This window comes from Camelus bactrianus, chromosome 24 (assembly GCF_048773025.1).
Source record: "Camelus bactrianus isolate YW-2024 breed Bactrian camel chromosome 24, ASM4877302v1, whole genome shotgun sequence".
Taxonomy (NCBI): Eukaryota; Metazoa; Chordata; class Mammalia; order Artiodactyla; family Camelidae; genus Camelus; species Camelus bactrianus.
Window position 1 is genome coordinate 7,773,784 of NC_133562.1, and position 15,826 is coordinate 7,789,609.

General features: G+C 38.9%; 2 protein-coding genes across 16 annotated transcripts in view; one reads left to right on the forward strand and one right to left on the reverse strand.

Moving 5' to 3' along the window:
- Window positions 1–2,034, reverse strand: part of LOC105071392 (uncharacterized) — a 62,509-nt gene extending 60,475 nt beyond the window's left edge. The window contains exon 1 of the mRNA XM_074352561.1: window positions 901–2,034. Coding sequence (XP_074208662.1) covers window positions 901–1,479 — 579 coding nt within the window. The 5' untranslated portion in view covers window positions 1,480–2,034. The remainder of the gene's footprint in view (window positions 1–900) is intronic.
- GREB1L (GREB1 like retinoic acid receptor coactivator) overlaps window positions 605–15,826 on the forward strand; it is a 213,023-nt gene continuing 197,801 nt past the window's right edge. For 6 of the 15 annotated variants that reach the window (XM_074352547.1, XM_074352556.1, XM_074352550.1 and 3 more), the window contains exon 1: window positions 612–755. The gene's annotated coding sequence lies outside the window, so the exon portion shown is untranslated. Of the gene's footprint in view, window positions 756–15,826 lie in introns of all 15 variants that reach the window. The other 9 variants (XM_074352538.1, XM_074352548.1, XM_074352553.1 and 6 more) reach the window with 5 other exon arrangements.

Here is a 15,826-nt window from a genome sequence, read left to right on the forward strand (position 1 = left end):
CTACCCACCTCCAACATCCTTCATGCAAAAGGCCAAGGGTTTTTGACCCACCATTGCCCAGACCCAAGTTCACACTTAGGGCCCTTTCGCCGCCGTCCAGCGGGCAGAGAAAGCACTCGTGCAGCAAGGCGAGAGCACTCTGTGAATGAAGGCAGAATCGGCGAGAAAACCATTTTTCCTCTTGGCTGCGCGCGTCAGCCGTCCTGAGGGCAGTGCTGCTTCCCAGAGGAGCCCCTCACACCCCCGCCCTCCACGCTCCGCAGTGGCCACACACATCACGGGTGCCGGGCAGTTTGGAAATGGAGGCGTGAGCACGCTGGGCTGCGGGCTTCACACTGGGTGGGGGCGTCCTCGGACGGTGGGCAGGGAACCGCGCGCCCACCCCACCCCGGGAGGGCCAGGGAGCCCTGAAGGGCCCTCGCGGGCGCCGAGGCGGCGGGAGGCCGAGAGGCGGGGCGGGGGGAGGGGGCGCGAGGGTCCCCGCCGCGGAGGTTCTGGGGAAGCGGGAGGGGCAGCACCTGAGGAATCCGCCTCCGGCCGCGGCCACCGCCGCCTCGCTCCGCCCCGGGGAACTGAGCGCGCGGCGACCGCGCCTGCCAGAGAGACGCCAGCCACCGGCGGCGCTAGCACCTCGGAGGAGGGCGGCGGAGCGAGCGGAGCGCGGCGCTGAGACCGGCCTGGGGGTGGGGAGACGAGCCCCGGCCGAGGCGAGGGCCACCCCCTGGTCCTCTGCCCTCGCGCCCTGCCAGGGCCAGGTGAGCGGCTGCGGGGACTCCGGGCGCGGGAGGCGGGGAGGTGAGAGGTCGCCAGCCGGGCGCGAGCGCACGCCTCTGCCCGGCAGGAGCTGCCCTTTGGCGGGCTGTGGACACCCTGCCCGCGCGGGGAGGCGCAGCGGCTTACTTTTTCTGGAGGGATCCGAAGGCGGAGCGGGGGTGTGAGCGCCGGTGCGTTTGTGTGGCGAGGGCGGGCTCGTGTGCCAGCCTCGGATCCGAACTCTCGCCTCAGCCCCCTGAGGGGACCCATTCCGTGCGGTCGGCGCCCGGAGGCCAAAGGCCTGTCACCCCGGCTCTTGGCGCCGCCTTTGTGGCGCGAGCGAGGGAGTCCGAGCGAGCGGGGCTGAGGGAGGCTGCGGCGCGGCGGGGAGCGCGCGGGACCGTCTCCCCGAGCCTGAGGGCCGCTGAGGGGGTCGCCCGGGCGAGGGGACGGCGGGGAGGGAGGCGCGGAGCTGACGGCGGAGGATGGAGAGAGCTGAGCTGGGGAAAGTTGAGAGCGTCCAGCGGTGGCTGGGCATTTGCTCAGGGTCCCTGGGCTGCTTTTCTCCACACCAAATGTCACTTGGTCACGAGCGCGCGCGCGTGTCTTCCGGCCCTCAGTCCCATTCTTCTGTGAGTGGCCGAGGACCACTCTTGTGCTGAAAGACACACAAAGGGTTGTGTTGACAGCTGACCTGACACAAGTAGACAGCGAGGTGCAGAGCATGCCCTGGTCGGGGAGGGTGATGCGGCGACGGTTTGTTCAAGCTGTTCGATTCCCTCAGTCCCTCCTCCGAGCTCCGTGAAAAGAAACGATCTGTTTGGATGCGGTTCGTGGGGCTTCTCAGCGAAACCGAGCCCATGTCGGGTGCAGAACACGGTCCATCTGCGTGGGGACAGCTGCTGCCTCCAGCGGAGGCGGACGGATCCCGGAGAAACTCCTCGGTCCTGCTCCTTTCCTCCGGGAGCGTGACTGTTACAAGGTCCTTACCCACCCCGCCCCGGCCCTCTGTCCTCTGTAGAGAAGATAGAAACCACATTTTAATTTCTACTTTTCACCACTTTAGAGTCCCCCCTCCACCTCGCCCTTGAGGTGGGAAATCCCAGTTAGATTTTATTTCAAAATCTAGCCATTTAAATATAGGGAAGAGCTTGTCCGAAAAAGGATTTTTCTTTTCATTCTTTCTTCTTTCTTTTTTTAAATTAAATGCCTCCTTAAAAATCTCTTTCCTCTGTACTTTTTAAACTTTAAATCTTGGAATTCTCTTAGAGTTTTGTGACTGTGCCGGTTCTTTTTCTTTCGAAATATTTCTACGTGGTTTTACAAATTGCAATACTGAAAACTTACAGAGAGAAAAAAAATTAACTGTTTTACTGAAAATAGTAATTGAACTAAGCGCATGTAGGCAATATGTTTAAAGGGAGTTTTCATTGACGAATATTAGAAAGTTATATGCATAGGGTAAAAATTTCAAACAGCAGTGTGAAAAGTAAGCCCTCTCTCCGACCTCATACTCTCAATGCCCTTAGTCCTTCTCCCTAGAGGCAACCACTCTCCTCTATTGTGTATCCTTCTGTAAGCTTTCTATTAGAATGGAATGAATTGTGGAAATAGAGGGGTGAAAGGAACTGAATGTAAGTAAAGACTGAGCTGTGTATCTGTGGTGATGGCTCTTAATTTGATATCCACTCATGTTGATATTAGACCTTTTTATTTGGCCTAAGACAGACAATTACCAGAGTGCTAAAAATCTTAGAACAAGTGTTCAGTGCAAAGCAGAACTATTAAACTGTTATCTCTCCTTTCCCTCTGTCACCTGTTTCTCTACACTTCATTTTTGTAAACTTTGTTGGATTTTTCCTCTACTTTGGAACTCTTTATGAAGTAGAGAATGAGAACTATGGTTTATTCCATCCAGTGCAGGGCATATGTGAAGACATTGGAAAGACATATGAATACACCCGTTGACTTGAAATTATATAACAATTTCAATGGTATGGGAGAAATATGAAGGCCAAGTTTAAGACAGCTGGTCACATCTCTTAGTTCCAGGCCTGGATTTGCCATAAACGAAGTAACTTTCTAAGAAATGCTTTTGTTTCCTCCTCAGTTAAATAAAGGAATTGAACTATGTGGCTTCTGAGCGTCCTTCTAACTCCAAAATTCTGTGATTTTTGGTAAAATGGTCATTCTGTAGGTGTTCTGAGACTGGCTAGGGATAAACCAGTTGGATCTTTGAATATTAGACAGTGGAGTGACCAAAAAAAAAAAATTCCTAAATGGTAGATTCTTAAAGAGGAAGTAAGAGATGTTTAAACAACATTCCTGCTCTTATGAGATTGATATCACTCGAGAGCAGCTACTTTACTTTCCCACAAAATGTCTGTTTATGTTACTGATAGGGCCAAACCCTGGGCTGAATGGGCCTCTGTGCATCACCTTGTATGGCTAAGGAGAGTGAATTTTCTTCACAGCTCACGGTGCCATTTTTAGGGAAATTACTCTTACCAAACTCTTACTTTTCTTTTTGGTGAAATGGAAATAAAGTTCATTGACCTACTTCAAAGGGGCTGGACATAATTTAATTAGTAATTCTCAAAAGTATTTAGGATATGAACAATCCCGATAGCTAAGCTATTTCAGCTACTTTATAAGTATTCACTTAGAGCTCATGTTCTTAGTAGGGAACTTGTCTAATCTCTAAAACACCTGCAACTAATGATTCCTGGATGATGCTGGGAGCTGAAGAGTGATTGCAAAGTTATGAAAGTAAAAAGAATTAGCAGATTTTAGTCACTATATATGATCTCAATTAAGGGATTTCAAAAGTACACCATAAATGGCAATTATAAAAAATCATTCATATTAGGAAGGAGAGCTCATACTTTAAAGCTTCAGAGTCACAAGTAAAGAATACTATGTAATTAGTTCGAATGTTGGTAATATAAATAAATTATAGTTACGTTTTGGGAATTGTTTGACTGGGATGATAAGAATATGAACTAGAACTATGGATTCGTAAGGATGCTTAGAGTAATCTTGATTGACAAAACTAACAAAAGCAAAGGAAAATTAAGTACTAATCATGTTCTTCTAAAATGGAATAGTTCCTATTTTTCCACCTTATTTTGCAACCTTGTCACATGATTATGTGTTTTTACAGATATCTTATATTGCAGGTACATTTTTACTCTGATTTTTCATAAATAATTTCTATAATTTACTTTCTATTATGTGCAATTAGCTTATTTTATCATAATGTAGTTAGCGCTTCCTCTATTTTAGGGTTTCCAGTATTAAAAAAAAATGACCACTTTCATGAATGTAACTTTTTTATTCTTCTCTTAAAAAAAAACAACTTAGTATTGTTTCCCTAGAGAGGCAGTACAGTGTAGTTCTAAATAGATGGGCTCTAAAATTAAAGGTTCAGTGTCCAAAAACATAGCTCCATCACTTATTGACAATATTAGGCAAGTAACTTATTTTCTCAGAGCTTTCTAATCTGTAGAGTGGGTTTAGTAATAGCTCTCTATAAGGTTAAGATAAAAAGTAGTAATACATGAAAATACATGTGAATGTTAGCTCTTGTTTTTATTAAGAAGTTTTCCAATTTCTCATATTTTCCAAATTACTTTCCAGAAGGATTATATACATTTATATTTCATTAACAATCTGTGTGTGTGCTTGTTATTTTAAACATTTATATTATTGTGACTAATTTGATCAGTGTAAAATTGTATCCCTTTGTTTTGATTTGAATTTCTTTGGTCTTGTGCAAAGTGAGAGGTAATTTTTTCAACAGTACTGCTACAGTTTTCTGCATGGAGTGGTGGTAATTTCATCACCTCTGTCATTTTGAACTAGACTATAAGATAAGGAAGAAGGACAGATGCCTTAATAGGTTCTTTCAGATTAATTGTAGTTTTCTTGTATCCTCAGTCAATGGTAATTTTTACTCATCACTATTATTTTTAATCTTAAAAATATAGTTGTTAAAATTAATAAATCATATTCGATATTAATTCCATTTAAGTAAAATGCAATCCTCTCTTTTTTCCCTTGAAGGGGTGATTTATAATTAACATTATTGTGATCCAATTTGGTGGATTTTTACTAGGAATGCTTTTTAAAACTTGGGGGGAGTATCAGAGAGAGAAAGTTTCATGATCCCTAATCATGTTATCTTTTGGCTACAAATAGATAATGAAGTTATATCCTCTGACTTGAGTTCTTATATAGTCAAGGTAATTTAGACTACACAAAAGCATGCCCTTGTAAGTTCTGGAGTTCCAGCGGCCCTGATATTTCTGGCAAACACACACCCAACGTGGATAACAGCAGCTCTTTGTGCTGCTGAGCCCCAGGAGGGCTTCCTATTGTGTACTCTTCCTTCCCTCCCATTCTTGACTGACTGGTGATAGCAACTCCTCCAAGTCCAGATGTGAAGCTCCCACAGGGGCGCCACTCTTTGCCCCAGCTCTGCATTTTCCCCTACCACCCACCCCTTCAGTGCCTTAGCTTTTGTCCTATGGCATGGAGAATTCACTATCTGTTCAAGGTTGTGGTTTCAGATTTTATTTTTAATTTATGTCCAGGCCTTATGACTGTCTTCAACAGCCCCAACAGTAGAGACTGTAGGCATGATTAACATAGATTAACACATAATCAGCACTGGATAAATGTTTGTTGCTATGAACCATATCTTGGATGGTCTTCTCTGTTACTGGGCATGGTTCTATTTTTATGGTAAAAATAAAAAGCAAGCTCCAGTTGTGTGCTGGATTGCTGTCTGCCTATATTACCAAGGTTAGGAGTTAGGAAACCTGCTTGTTCTGCCTCTTTTTACTTGTGTGTTTAGGGGAGATTCTTAACTCTTATGCCTTTTTTTTTTCTGAAAAATAGGATTAAGAATTAAATTACTGCTCTAATGATCAGCCTTCTTCACAGAATTGTTGTGAAGATAAAATGAAATAATAAATGTGGACATGTTTTAGAAAAAAAAAGGTGTACAGATACATATTACGTTGTCAGAATTACACATTAATACTGCACTTCCTGGAGTGTCCATATCTTTGAGAAAGCCTCATTTCAGTGTGGAGCTACACTTGGAGCTTGGAGTTAGATGAAAATTCCTGGTGCTCAGCCAAAATTCTGGAGGGGTGGGACCTACTGTTCTGCATTTTCACAACCCTTCTGAAGCTGAACCACTGCTCTAGGGAAAAGGAAATGTCAACAACCAGTAGAAAAAGTGTTCTTCTGCTAGTTAAATATTAGTTGTAATCCAGAAATATCATAACATCACTTTTGCATGTTGAGTATGAAATAAAAGCTAGCTATTTTCATTAGCTGCTGTTTGCCTTTTAACCTCTCAAAATTTAATTCAGAGCAGGAATTGTAAACTCAGATGCCTTTAGGGGCCAAGCAGGTAATGTGAGTGAGTGGAACAGGACACCTAATACAGGTGATGAGTTCTGGTGGCAAGAAAGTCTGAAGGTGGCACGATTTCTAAAGCTCCACTGATGTTTGTCCTGTGGGAATGTGTGTCACTGTTGCCAGATCATTTGATTTTTTCAAGTGGAGCTGGAAATTCATATTTTCAGATGAATTTACATATTGGCAATAAATTTTAAAAGAAACATATGGACCCAACAAAACAAATCTGAAAGCCAGATAATTTCCAACTTCTCAATTAATTAACATGGGTGAAAATATTAGCAATTGAATGAGTATGATGACAGAAGAAAGGACCCTTTCAATATTATTTAACATTATTAGTAAAGAAATGTGTATGAAAACCCCACAGACATATTTCAACTTTCAGAGTATAAAGATTTAGTAGATCAATAATATCTGGTGTTGGCAATGGGGTAAAGAAATGGTTATTGTTATACACTGTAAAATGAAGGCAAATTATTACAACTTTTCTGGAGAGCAATTTGGCATCCTGTATTGAGATTTTAAACGTCTCTTATCTACCCTGTCCCTTGCAACGTGTGGTTATTTAAATTTAAATTAACTAATATTATATAAAACTAAAGATTCTGTTTCTCAGTTGCACTAGTCACATTTTAAGTACTCAGTAGTTGCATGTGGCTGGTGGCTATTATATAGGACTGTGACAACATGGAACATTTTCATAATTGGAGAAAGTTCTTATGGACAGCACTGATTTAAACTCTGACTCAGAAATTTCCCTTCTAGGAATTTGTTAGAAAGAAAAGATGAATGGCCAAAGGCATATAATTAAAATATCGCCTGAAACATTTACAACAGTAAAAAAATTAGAAACAAACACTATGTTTTTACTAAAAATTAGGTTGCCATTAATATCCATGGTATACCGTTATGTGAAAATATCCTTATTGTAGAATGATTTTATTTATTTGGGTAGATAGTTTAGGTCCATGGAGATTAGGGGAACAATTTTTCTGTTCCAACAAATGATTATAACAAAGCTTTCCCTTTTTAGCTCATAGCTCTTCTCATATAGTTGAATAGGTTGACTTTCAGTAAAAGACAAGCAGAAACACTTGACAGCTCACCAAGCTGCAGCAGTAGCACGTGGGTGCCTGTTAGAAATTCAGAGTCTGAGGCCCCGCTCCCAGCAGCCCGAACGGGAATTTCTGGCAGGGCCCAGGAATCTGTGTGTTAACAAGCTCTCCACGTCCTGCCTGTATCTGACTCCTATCACAGAATCTCTCAAGCTTTACTTGTTTTAACGGCCAAGTGAGATCTCCTTGAACTCAGCCTAGGCACCATTCTAGGTGCTTCAGGGGCTGCAGTGAAGAAAACTAACAAACATCCCTTCCTGATGGGGACCAAACAATAAGCAAAAGAAATGAGCAAAATAGGTTGTATTTTAGGTAAGGAGGAGTACTCGAGAGGAAACTGAAGCAGAAAGGGGACCTCGAAAGTGAGATGGGAGTGGAGATTCTCTACAGGGGGTCCCTGAGAAGTGACACCTAAGTGAGGACCTGGAGGCTGCTAGGGACAGAACCTCGGGAAGTTCAGAGGAAGAGCATTCTTGGCGGTCAGGTGAGGGGTAACGAGGCGGCCACTGCTGCTAAAGAGGGGAGGCAAGTTGGGGGGTGGGATTAGGTCAGAGAGGTAATCTAGACCTCTTGACTTCAGAATTCTTTGTTCTCTCTAGTGTACCACACTCCTCGAATTCTTTGGTTAATCAGTTTGTAAAGAGATCAGACATCCTTAAATTCACTGTTTTTCAGTGTGATCTGTCAACACCTGCCTTATTCGCCTGGGGTGCTTGTTAAATGCGGATTATTGGTCTCTTGACCTGCTGAATTGGAGTTTCTGAGGTGGGACCCTGGAATGTGCATTTTAGCAATCTTCCCAGGTGGCTTTTATGGACACAGAAGTTTTAGAACCACTCCTCACATTTATCATTCTGTAAATTCAGTTTTTATAGAGCAGGTGCACCTAAAGTTGTCACCACTGCCTGTGGAGGTCACGATGAGAAGATGTAATCGTACAATGTCTCATTTAGTCCCTGCATTTTTAAACTGATTAAATCGACACTACTTACAGCAAGTTTATGTGTTTATCTCTGTTGGGGTATTCGGGAACTGAGAGACTGTTACCATGGCCCTTACCCACGTCAGAAGAGGGAGGAACCTTTTCACTTGAGGATTCTGTCTCTCCCTCATCCAGTCTGTTCTGTTTTTTGGAAAGGGCAAATTTAAATTTATTTGATTTTTTAAATCACATTTTCTTTTTTTCCTTCTTTTCCCTTCTCTTTCTCCCTCTCTCTCTCTCCCTCTTGTTTCTTTTCTTCCTCTTCTCTTATTCTTGAAATCTAACCATCCTAAGTTAAACACCATTAATATTTTGGTTGCCATTCTTTCATGCATTTCTATGCATATTTATATATATTCACCAGCAGAAACAATTTTACATAATGGAATCATATGTTTTTTAAAAAAAAAACTGTAGTCACATCTTTTAAAAAATTCAGGAAGCCTAAATCCCCTCTTTACCCTCCCTTTTCACCCCAACAATGTGGCTAATCTGCTATTTGTTTTGTTAAAACATTTTCCATGATCATGAACCTTATATAAATATTGTGTATTTTCAGCATCTTATATATACTATCATATTTCATATATATAATTTCTTTTTCACTTAAAACTTAACAAAACATAAGGGATATACCTCTAAGTCAAATGGTATAGCTCTTATTTATTCCTTTAAATGACTACATAATAGCCTGTGGTGTACATATTCTACAGTTAAACAACCATTAACTTTACTGAAGCATATTTATTTTAACTAAACAGAAACCGAAGCTGTATACTAAATGACAGATCCAATTACATACTTTAAGAATGTTTTTGTAAAGCAAAAAAGAAAAAATACCATAGACAAATGATAGATTGGAAAAAAAAAAACTCTGTGTATGCAGATAAAAGATTACCATCTCTGGTATATAAGGAACTCTTCATAAAATGATAATAAAAATATTTTCTAAAATGTAGCTTTAAAATAGTTTACAAATGATATGATTAGGTCATTCACAGAAACACAAGTCCAAATGGTCAATAAATACGAAAACTACTTAGCCTCATCAGCTGTTTGGAAATGCAAGTTAAAAACAATAGTAAGCTACACTTGACACCTTCTTGATATTAATATAGAACTTTAATCCACATTAAAATTCCCACAACTAGTTTGTCCACTGAAAATCTTAGTTCTTTTCTAGGATTTCTGGTTTGCTGAGGGAATTGGAGGGGAGATTGACTTTTATTCCCTTTCAGCCTTAGCTCATAGCACAAGGGAGAGAACAGAGCTTGGAAAACTAAAGTTTGATATCAATTGTAGGGCTTCTTATTTTTAATTCCAAAGGGTTTTCTTCCATTTGAAAACAGAAATTGTTGGATTTTAGAGCGCAGATCAATCCTGAGAGGAAGACAGAGCCGGAGGGTTTTACTTGACTGCCCAAGGTCACCCAGCTACTCCTGCATACTTTCTGGTTTACCGTCTTGTTCCTCAGTGTCTTCTCATACCTTTAATTGCAGCTGATACACAGAAATCATATTTCAAGAATTTTTCCATTTTCAAAACTGTATTAAATACAAAACACTTAGGGAGCTTATACTTCCTTTAAGTTGTTTAGATTTTTCAGTAGAAATAGTAACATATGAGAACAATATAAAAAACTAGGAAAGACACATTACTATTACCCTTACAAAATGAGCTCATTCCCCAATTTTGCTTCAAGTACTTAATGATTTTGCAAATGGTAATATTTTTAAAATTTTTTGGTAACTTTGACTCTCAGGTCTTTTAAATTGGTTTGCTTGACTCTGTCTTTCCTTTTGTCTGACCTATTTTTTATGCCTTGAACATTGTTTCATATCAGTTTTGACCTTGATCAAATGCCTTCAATGGCTTCCAATTGTTTACCTTAGCATTTCCCAGAGGGTGTCACCCTAAACATTAGTATTCCAGTCTAATTCTGTAAGTTTCATGGAACAGAACAAAAAACTAAAGATGTTAAGCAGTAACAAATTCATTATATCCCCAAAATATATGGGGAGGGAAGAGGGAAGGGCAATTCTTGCATGTTAATTCAGGTGCTTGATGATGTCATCAAGGACCCAAGTTCTATTGGTCATTCTCCACCATCCTTAGTTTGTTGGTGGTTGTCTTCCACCTCGTCCATTCATTATTTCAGGGTGTCAGCAGCACACCCAAGCCTCACATAGCTTTGATGAGAGTCAGAAAAATGTTCTGTTTCTTCAAGCTAAACCATTTTTAAGGAGTTTACCATCATACATAGATGTCCCAAGTCACATTGACCAGGATTTACCACATGCTCACGTGTAAGCCAGTCACTGACAAGGAAAATGGAAATACCATGACTGGTGTTGAATGATCAAGATTCACCCCAGAGCCTGGGGAAAGGTCCGCTCTCTGAGATGAGCACATAGAACTTTGGGGTTGTTAATACTGAAGAAAATCAGGAAATGGCTTGATTAGGCAACAGGCAGTGTATGCCATGAAATCCAATTTCCTCAGTTCCCTTCAAGGTTCTTCATAATCTGACCTCATGATAATCTAATATAAAAGCTCTATTTTGGCTGTCTCTCTTACCTTTCTCACATGCATTCCTGCCTATGGCTTGGCTCACATTTCTCTCAGAAATCTCTTCCTATTCCCTAGAGCTGGCTGTGGCTATTTAAATTAAAATTAATTAAAATTAAATAAAATAAAAAATTCAGTTCTTCAGACACACTAATTGCATTTCAAGAGCTTAATGGCTACATGAGGCTAGTGGGTACAGGTACAGAGTATTTCCACCACTGCAGAAAGTTCTATTGGATAACACTACTCCAGAGATTCTTGCAAATCATACTTATTATTTAACACAGTGTTTGCCAAACTACAGGTCAGCTATATCAGAATCAACAATAGATGCTGTTCATTTTTTAATTCCAGTTTTTCTGAGCTGTAATTGACATATAGCACTGTATAGTTTAAGGTGGAAAGCATAATGATTTGACTTACATACATAATGAAATGATTACAGAATGAGTTTAGTGAACATCTATCATCTCATATAGAAATAAAATTAAAGAAATAGGAAAAACATTTTCCTTGTGATGAAAATTCTTAGGATTTACTCTCTTAACAACATTCATATATAACATAGAGCCAATGTTAATTATATTTATCATGTTGTACATTATAGCCCTAGTACTTACTTATCTTATAACTAGAAGTATGCACCTTTTGATTGCCTTCATCTAATTCCCCCTCCCCTCACCCTCTGGCTCTGGTAACCATAAATCTGACTTCTTTTTCTATGAGTTTGTTTGTTGGCTTGTTTTTGATGTATAATTGACCTACAACACTATGTTAGTTCCTGTTACAGAACATAGTGATTTGATATTTCTATACATTTCAAAATGATCACCATGAAAAGTCTAGTTACTGTCTGTCACTATACAAAGATATTACATCATTATTGACCATATTCCCCACACTGTACATTTCATACCTGTGATTCATTTATTTTGCAACTGGAAGTTTGTACCTTGTAATATCCCTCACTTATTCCTCTCCTTGCCGCACCCTCCTTTGGCAACCTCCTGTTTGTTCTCTGTTATCTATGAATCTGTTTATATTTTGTTATGTTCGCTCATTTGTTTTTTTTTATATTCGACATATAAGTGAAATCATACAGTATTTCTTTCTCTGTTTGACTTATTTCACTTTCATGTTGCAAATGGCAGGGTTTCATTATTTTTATGGCTGAGTAATATTCCATTATATATAATGAAATATTACATATGATGGGATATTATATATAATACATACCTTATATATTTATCCATTCTTCTATTGATGGGCACTTAGAATGCTTCTATATCTTGGCTGTTGTAAATAATGCTGCAATGAACATAGAGGTGCATAGATCTTATCTAATTAGCATTTTGTTTTCTTCGGCGTTTTTCTTCAATTCCAGGAGTGAAATTGCTGGGTCATATGGTAGTTCTATTCTTAATTTTTTGAGGAATCTCCATACTTGGATTTGAAAACAGTCATATTTCTGAGATAATGGATCAATGGATCAATGCACGAAGCACAGTGCCTGGTACAAAACAGACCCCCAGGAAATGTCAGTGCTTTCTCTTCATCAGACTTGCTGAATGACAGGCCTCAGACTTCATCAGAGAGTAGCAATTATTAAATGTGTCACCTGCCAACTAATATTACCAACTTCTTCCTTTTCTAGAAAAGTTAGACCAGGTAAAAATCACCTTTCTCCCCCTTGTTCATATAAATGGAACAATCTAATACTAGGTGTGATATTTTCATAGTCTTTTGGTCAAAAGATGGATAGAAATTGTTTGAAATTGGTAGGTGTTAAATGTACAAGCTAAACCTAAAACCAACCCTAAAGCTAAGGCTCTTTTGGGGTCTGGAAGTGTGGTGTCTGGGTTATGGCATTTCAGATATTCTAAATGTTTGAGGTTTTTTGCCATCATAAAGACTCCTGAGTCAGTGATACGCCTTATCTCAACTTCTGCTCCTGAATAGGAAGTGTGACAGAACAGTGTAACGCGTCCCACAGTTACATATCTGGAATATCAGAGAAAGTGTGGGTATGTCAAAGAATGTGTATAGACACAGTACATAACCTTTAATAAAAAACAACCAGAAAGGTCTTTGTGACCCATAAACACTTCTCTGCCTGGTCCTTTCTTACTATTTAATAACTTAATTTCAGCAGGAATTAATAATTTAACCCAATGAATTAGTAAAAATCAATGCGCTACTTTAGGCATTATACACATATCATTTCTGATCTTCACAGCAGCCTTATAAAGTCATTTTTATAAAAATGACTTTAAAAGTTTAATTAAATTTTGTAAGAGTCTATAGGTAGTAAGTGGAAAAGTCAGAATTCGAACCTAGGGATGGCTGATTCCAAACCTTTGTTCTTTCTTCTATGTCACATTCTTGGGTATGTGTCTTGTGACTCAACTAGAAAGTAAGATCTTCTTCTATGTCACATTCTTGGGTATGTGTCTTGTGACTCAACTAGAAAGTAAGATCTGGGTATCAGGAGTTGTATCTTAAGGCAAACATTGCTTCTCTTGCTCAAGGTGGCGTATAGAGATGCTAAGGGGCATATTAACCCTTTCAGACCACCAAGGGATCATTTAGTAACCTATTTTGGGGAGACAGACTGTACCAAGGCTATATCTTGGTTGATGAGCAGTGTCATGGAGGTCAGGTCTTGAATTTACTAACCAATCGTGAATGAAATCTCCATGACTGGAAATGCTTTGTCTCTTTTGCTCACTACTGTATCACCTAGAACAAGTACATAGTTGCCCCTCAATAAATATTTGTCAACAAATGAATGAATGACCTCTGTAGGTACCTGTTAGCTTTCTTCAGTGGCTGTAGAATCCATCCTTAACTTGGGCCAAACTTCTTTCAGATCTAAGCCACTGACTCCAAGGAAGCTGGGAGAAGGGAGGGTAAATCGAACAGTGTAAGCTTATCACCTCTACTGGAAATACCAAGATGGGGCCCAGACCCTTCGGAAGCTAAGTCAGTAGCATTAGCTTTTGAATAAAGGATGCTGACAAGGAAAAATAAGTCCTAGACGATTCTGTGGCAGAGATGAAAAGGGATACATTTTCTCTTCTTTTTGAGTTTTACAAAATAATGATGCTTTTGTAATTCTTCATGAATGTTCAGTTTATCATTATATTTACTTATTTACAAATTTACTTACATAATTGAAGTAATATGAGCTTTAAATTTACCAACACATATCCTAGTTAATAAGAAATAATTGAAAGCCATATATTTCCTGGATAATATACTGCATAGTGGAATAGAACCATGGAATTGATAGTCTGGGAAAAGGTGTTTTGAAAAATGAGAGAAATCTTTTGTATTGTATAAATATTACAATTCATTTTGCTCATTTGATTTTCAATTGATAAGACTTCCAAAATCAAAATAGCATGGGCTTACTTTAGATACTGTTACACAGGAGATTACCAGACATCTGTATGGTGTTTACCTTTGGGAAGCTAAAGTTCACGGATTGCAAACAGACACCATAATTCTGTCTTAGAGTAGAGTTTGTGTTTAACCTGTACTGATTTTTTTAAGGCTTTGAAGTAATAATTGGCAGCAGCAATTGTAATATCAAACTGCTTCTCAGTTTTCATTTGGATAAAAAGTAATTACTGCATCAAATCCATTTGTCACTTCCTTAAATTGATTTTTCTTTTCATAGCTTTCCTACAGAGCAAGAAGTTTTATCCAGTAGGGATAATAGAATTCTCCATTGGGCAGGAATAACAATAAAAGTCAACTTAATAAGTTGTTATCAAGTACCTATAATTGGAATGGTGCCTTGGAACGAGAGAAAGGAAAATAAAGAAATATCCCTGACCTTGGGGAAGCCTACAGTCTAGTTAAGGCACAGTTATGTGGCTTGTGGTTTTGTAGATTCAGATCTAATTTTTATTTACATTATATTCCTGGAATCATTACTCATGTAGTGAAAGATTTATATAACATAATATGTAAGGGAAAGGTGTTATTTTGTTGCCAAATACCAAAATCATAAAAAGAATTCAGTTGAACTGAAATCTAATGGGAATTTAATGTCCATTTCATTTTTTAAGAGTCATTTTTAACTTTGTTCATGAGGCATTGAATGTAAAATTTGAAACAGTGCTGGTGAGGTTAAGGGAATCCCAGTATGAGCCTTAAGTTTGTTAGTAGAACTTCATGGACATTAAGTAGTCAACTCATATCCTTTTTTTTTAAATGTACAGCAGAAATTAATTTTAGTAAATGAGCTCTTTTGAGATGTTCTTTATGTGGTAAATATAAAGTATGAGAAATCACCATTTAGACAGAAAATGAGTGAAAGCTTGTTTTGACCTTCAGTCTATGTTTAAAGCACATTTACAGTCATATGAATAATACTTTCCTGCTTTATTAATGCATATAGATTATATTGAGAAATAAATACTTAAAGCATAGACCATAAAGCATATTCTTATAAATATAATTCACTCTTTACAAATCTGGTTTCTTGTCAGTTTTTCATCAGTGAAAACTTTGCCCACTCTAACTTGGCCCTTGAGACTTGTTTCTTATTATGTACAGGAATAGAAAGATAAGACTAATCAATGTCATATTTATCATAAATATGTTGTCTTTTTACAAATTTTTTTTGAATTGAATGGAATTAAATTTTCTACCTGATTTGTGGACCGCCAGGGAAAGGAAGCTACATGCTAAGGAGAGGGAAAATAAGAATAGAAAAGGCTTTCAGGATAACTAGAACTCAGTACTTACAATTTAATATTTTAGCTTTAAACTGTTATTCCTCTATATTAGGGCTTATTAAAGAATGAGATCATATTTAGTCTGCTGAATTCTAACGTGTTACATTTACATAGTCATTTATTGTTGTTGATACAGTTTTTGTTTTTATCTTATTTAAAAACTAGTTTTCCAGAAACGTATGTGCGTGAGAAGTCTGTTTTGAATTGACTTTTGTTAGTATAAT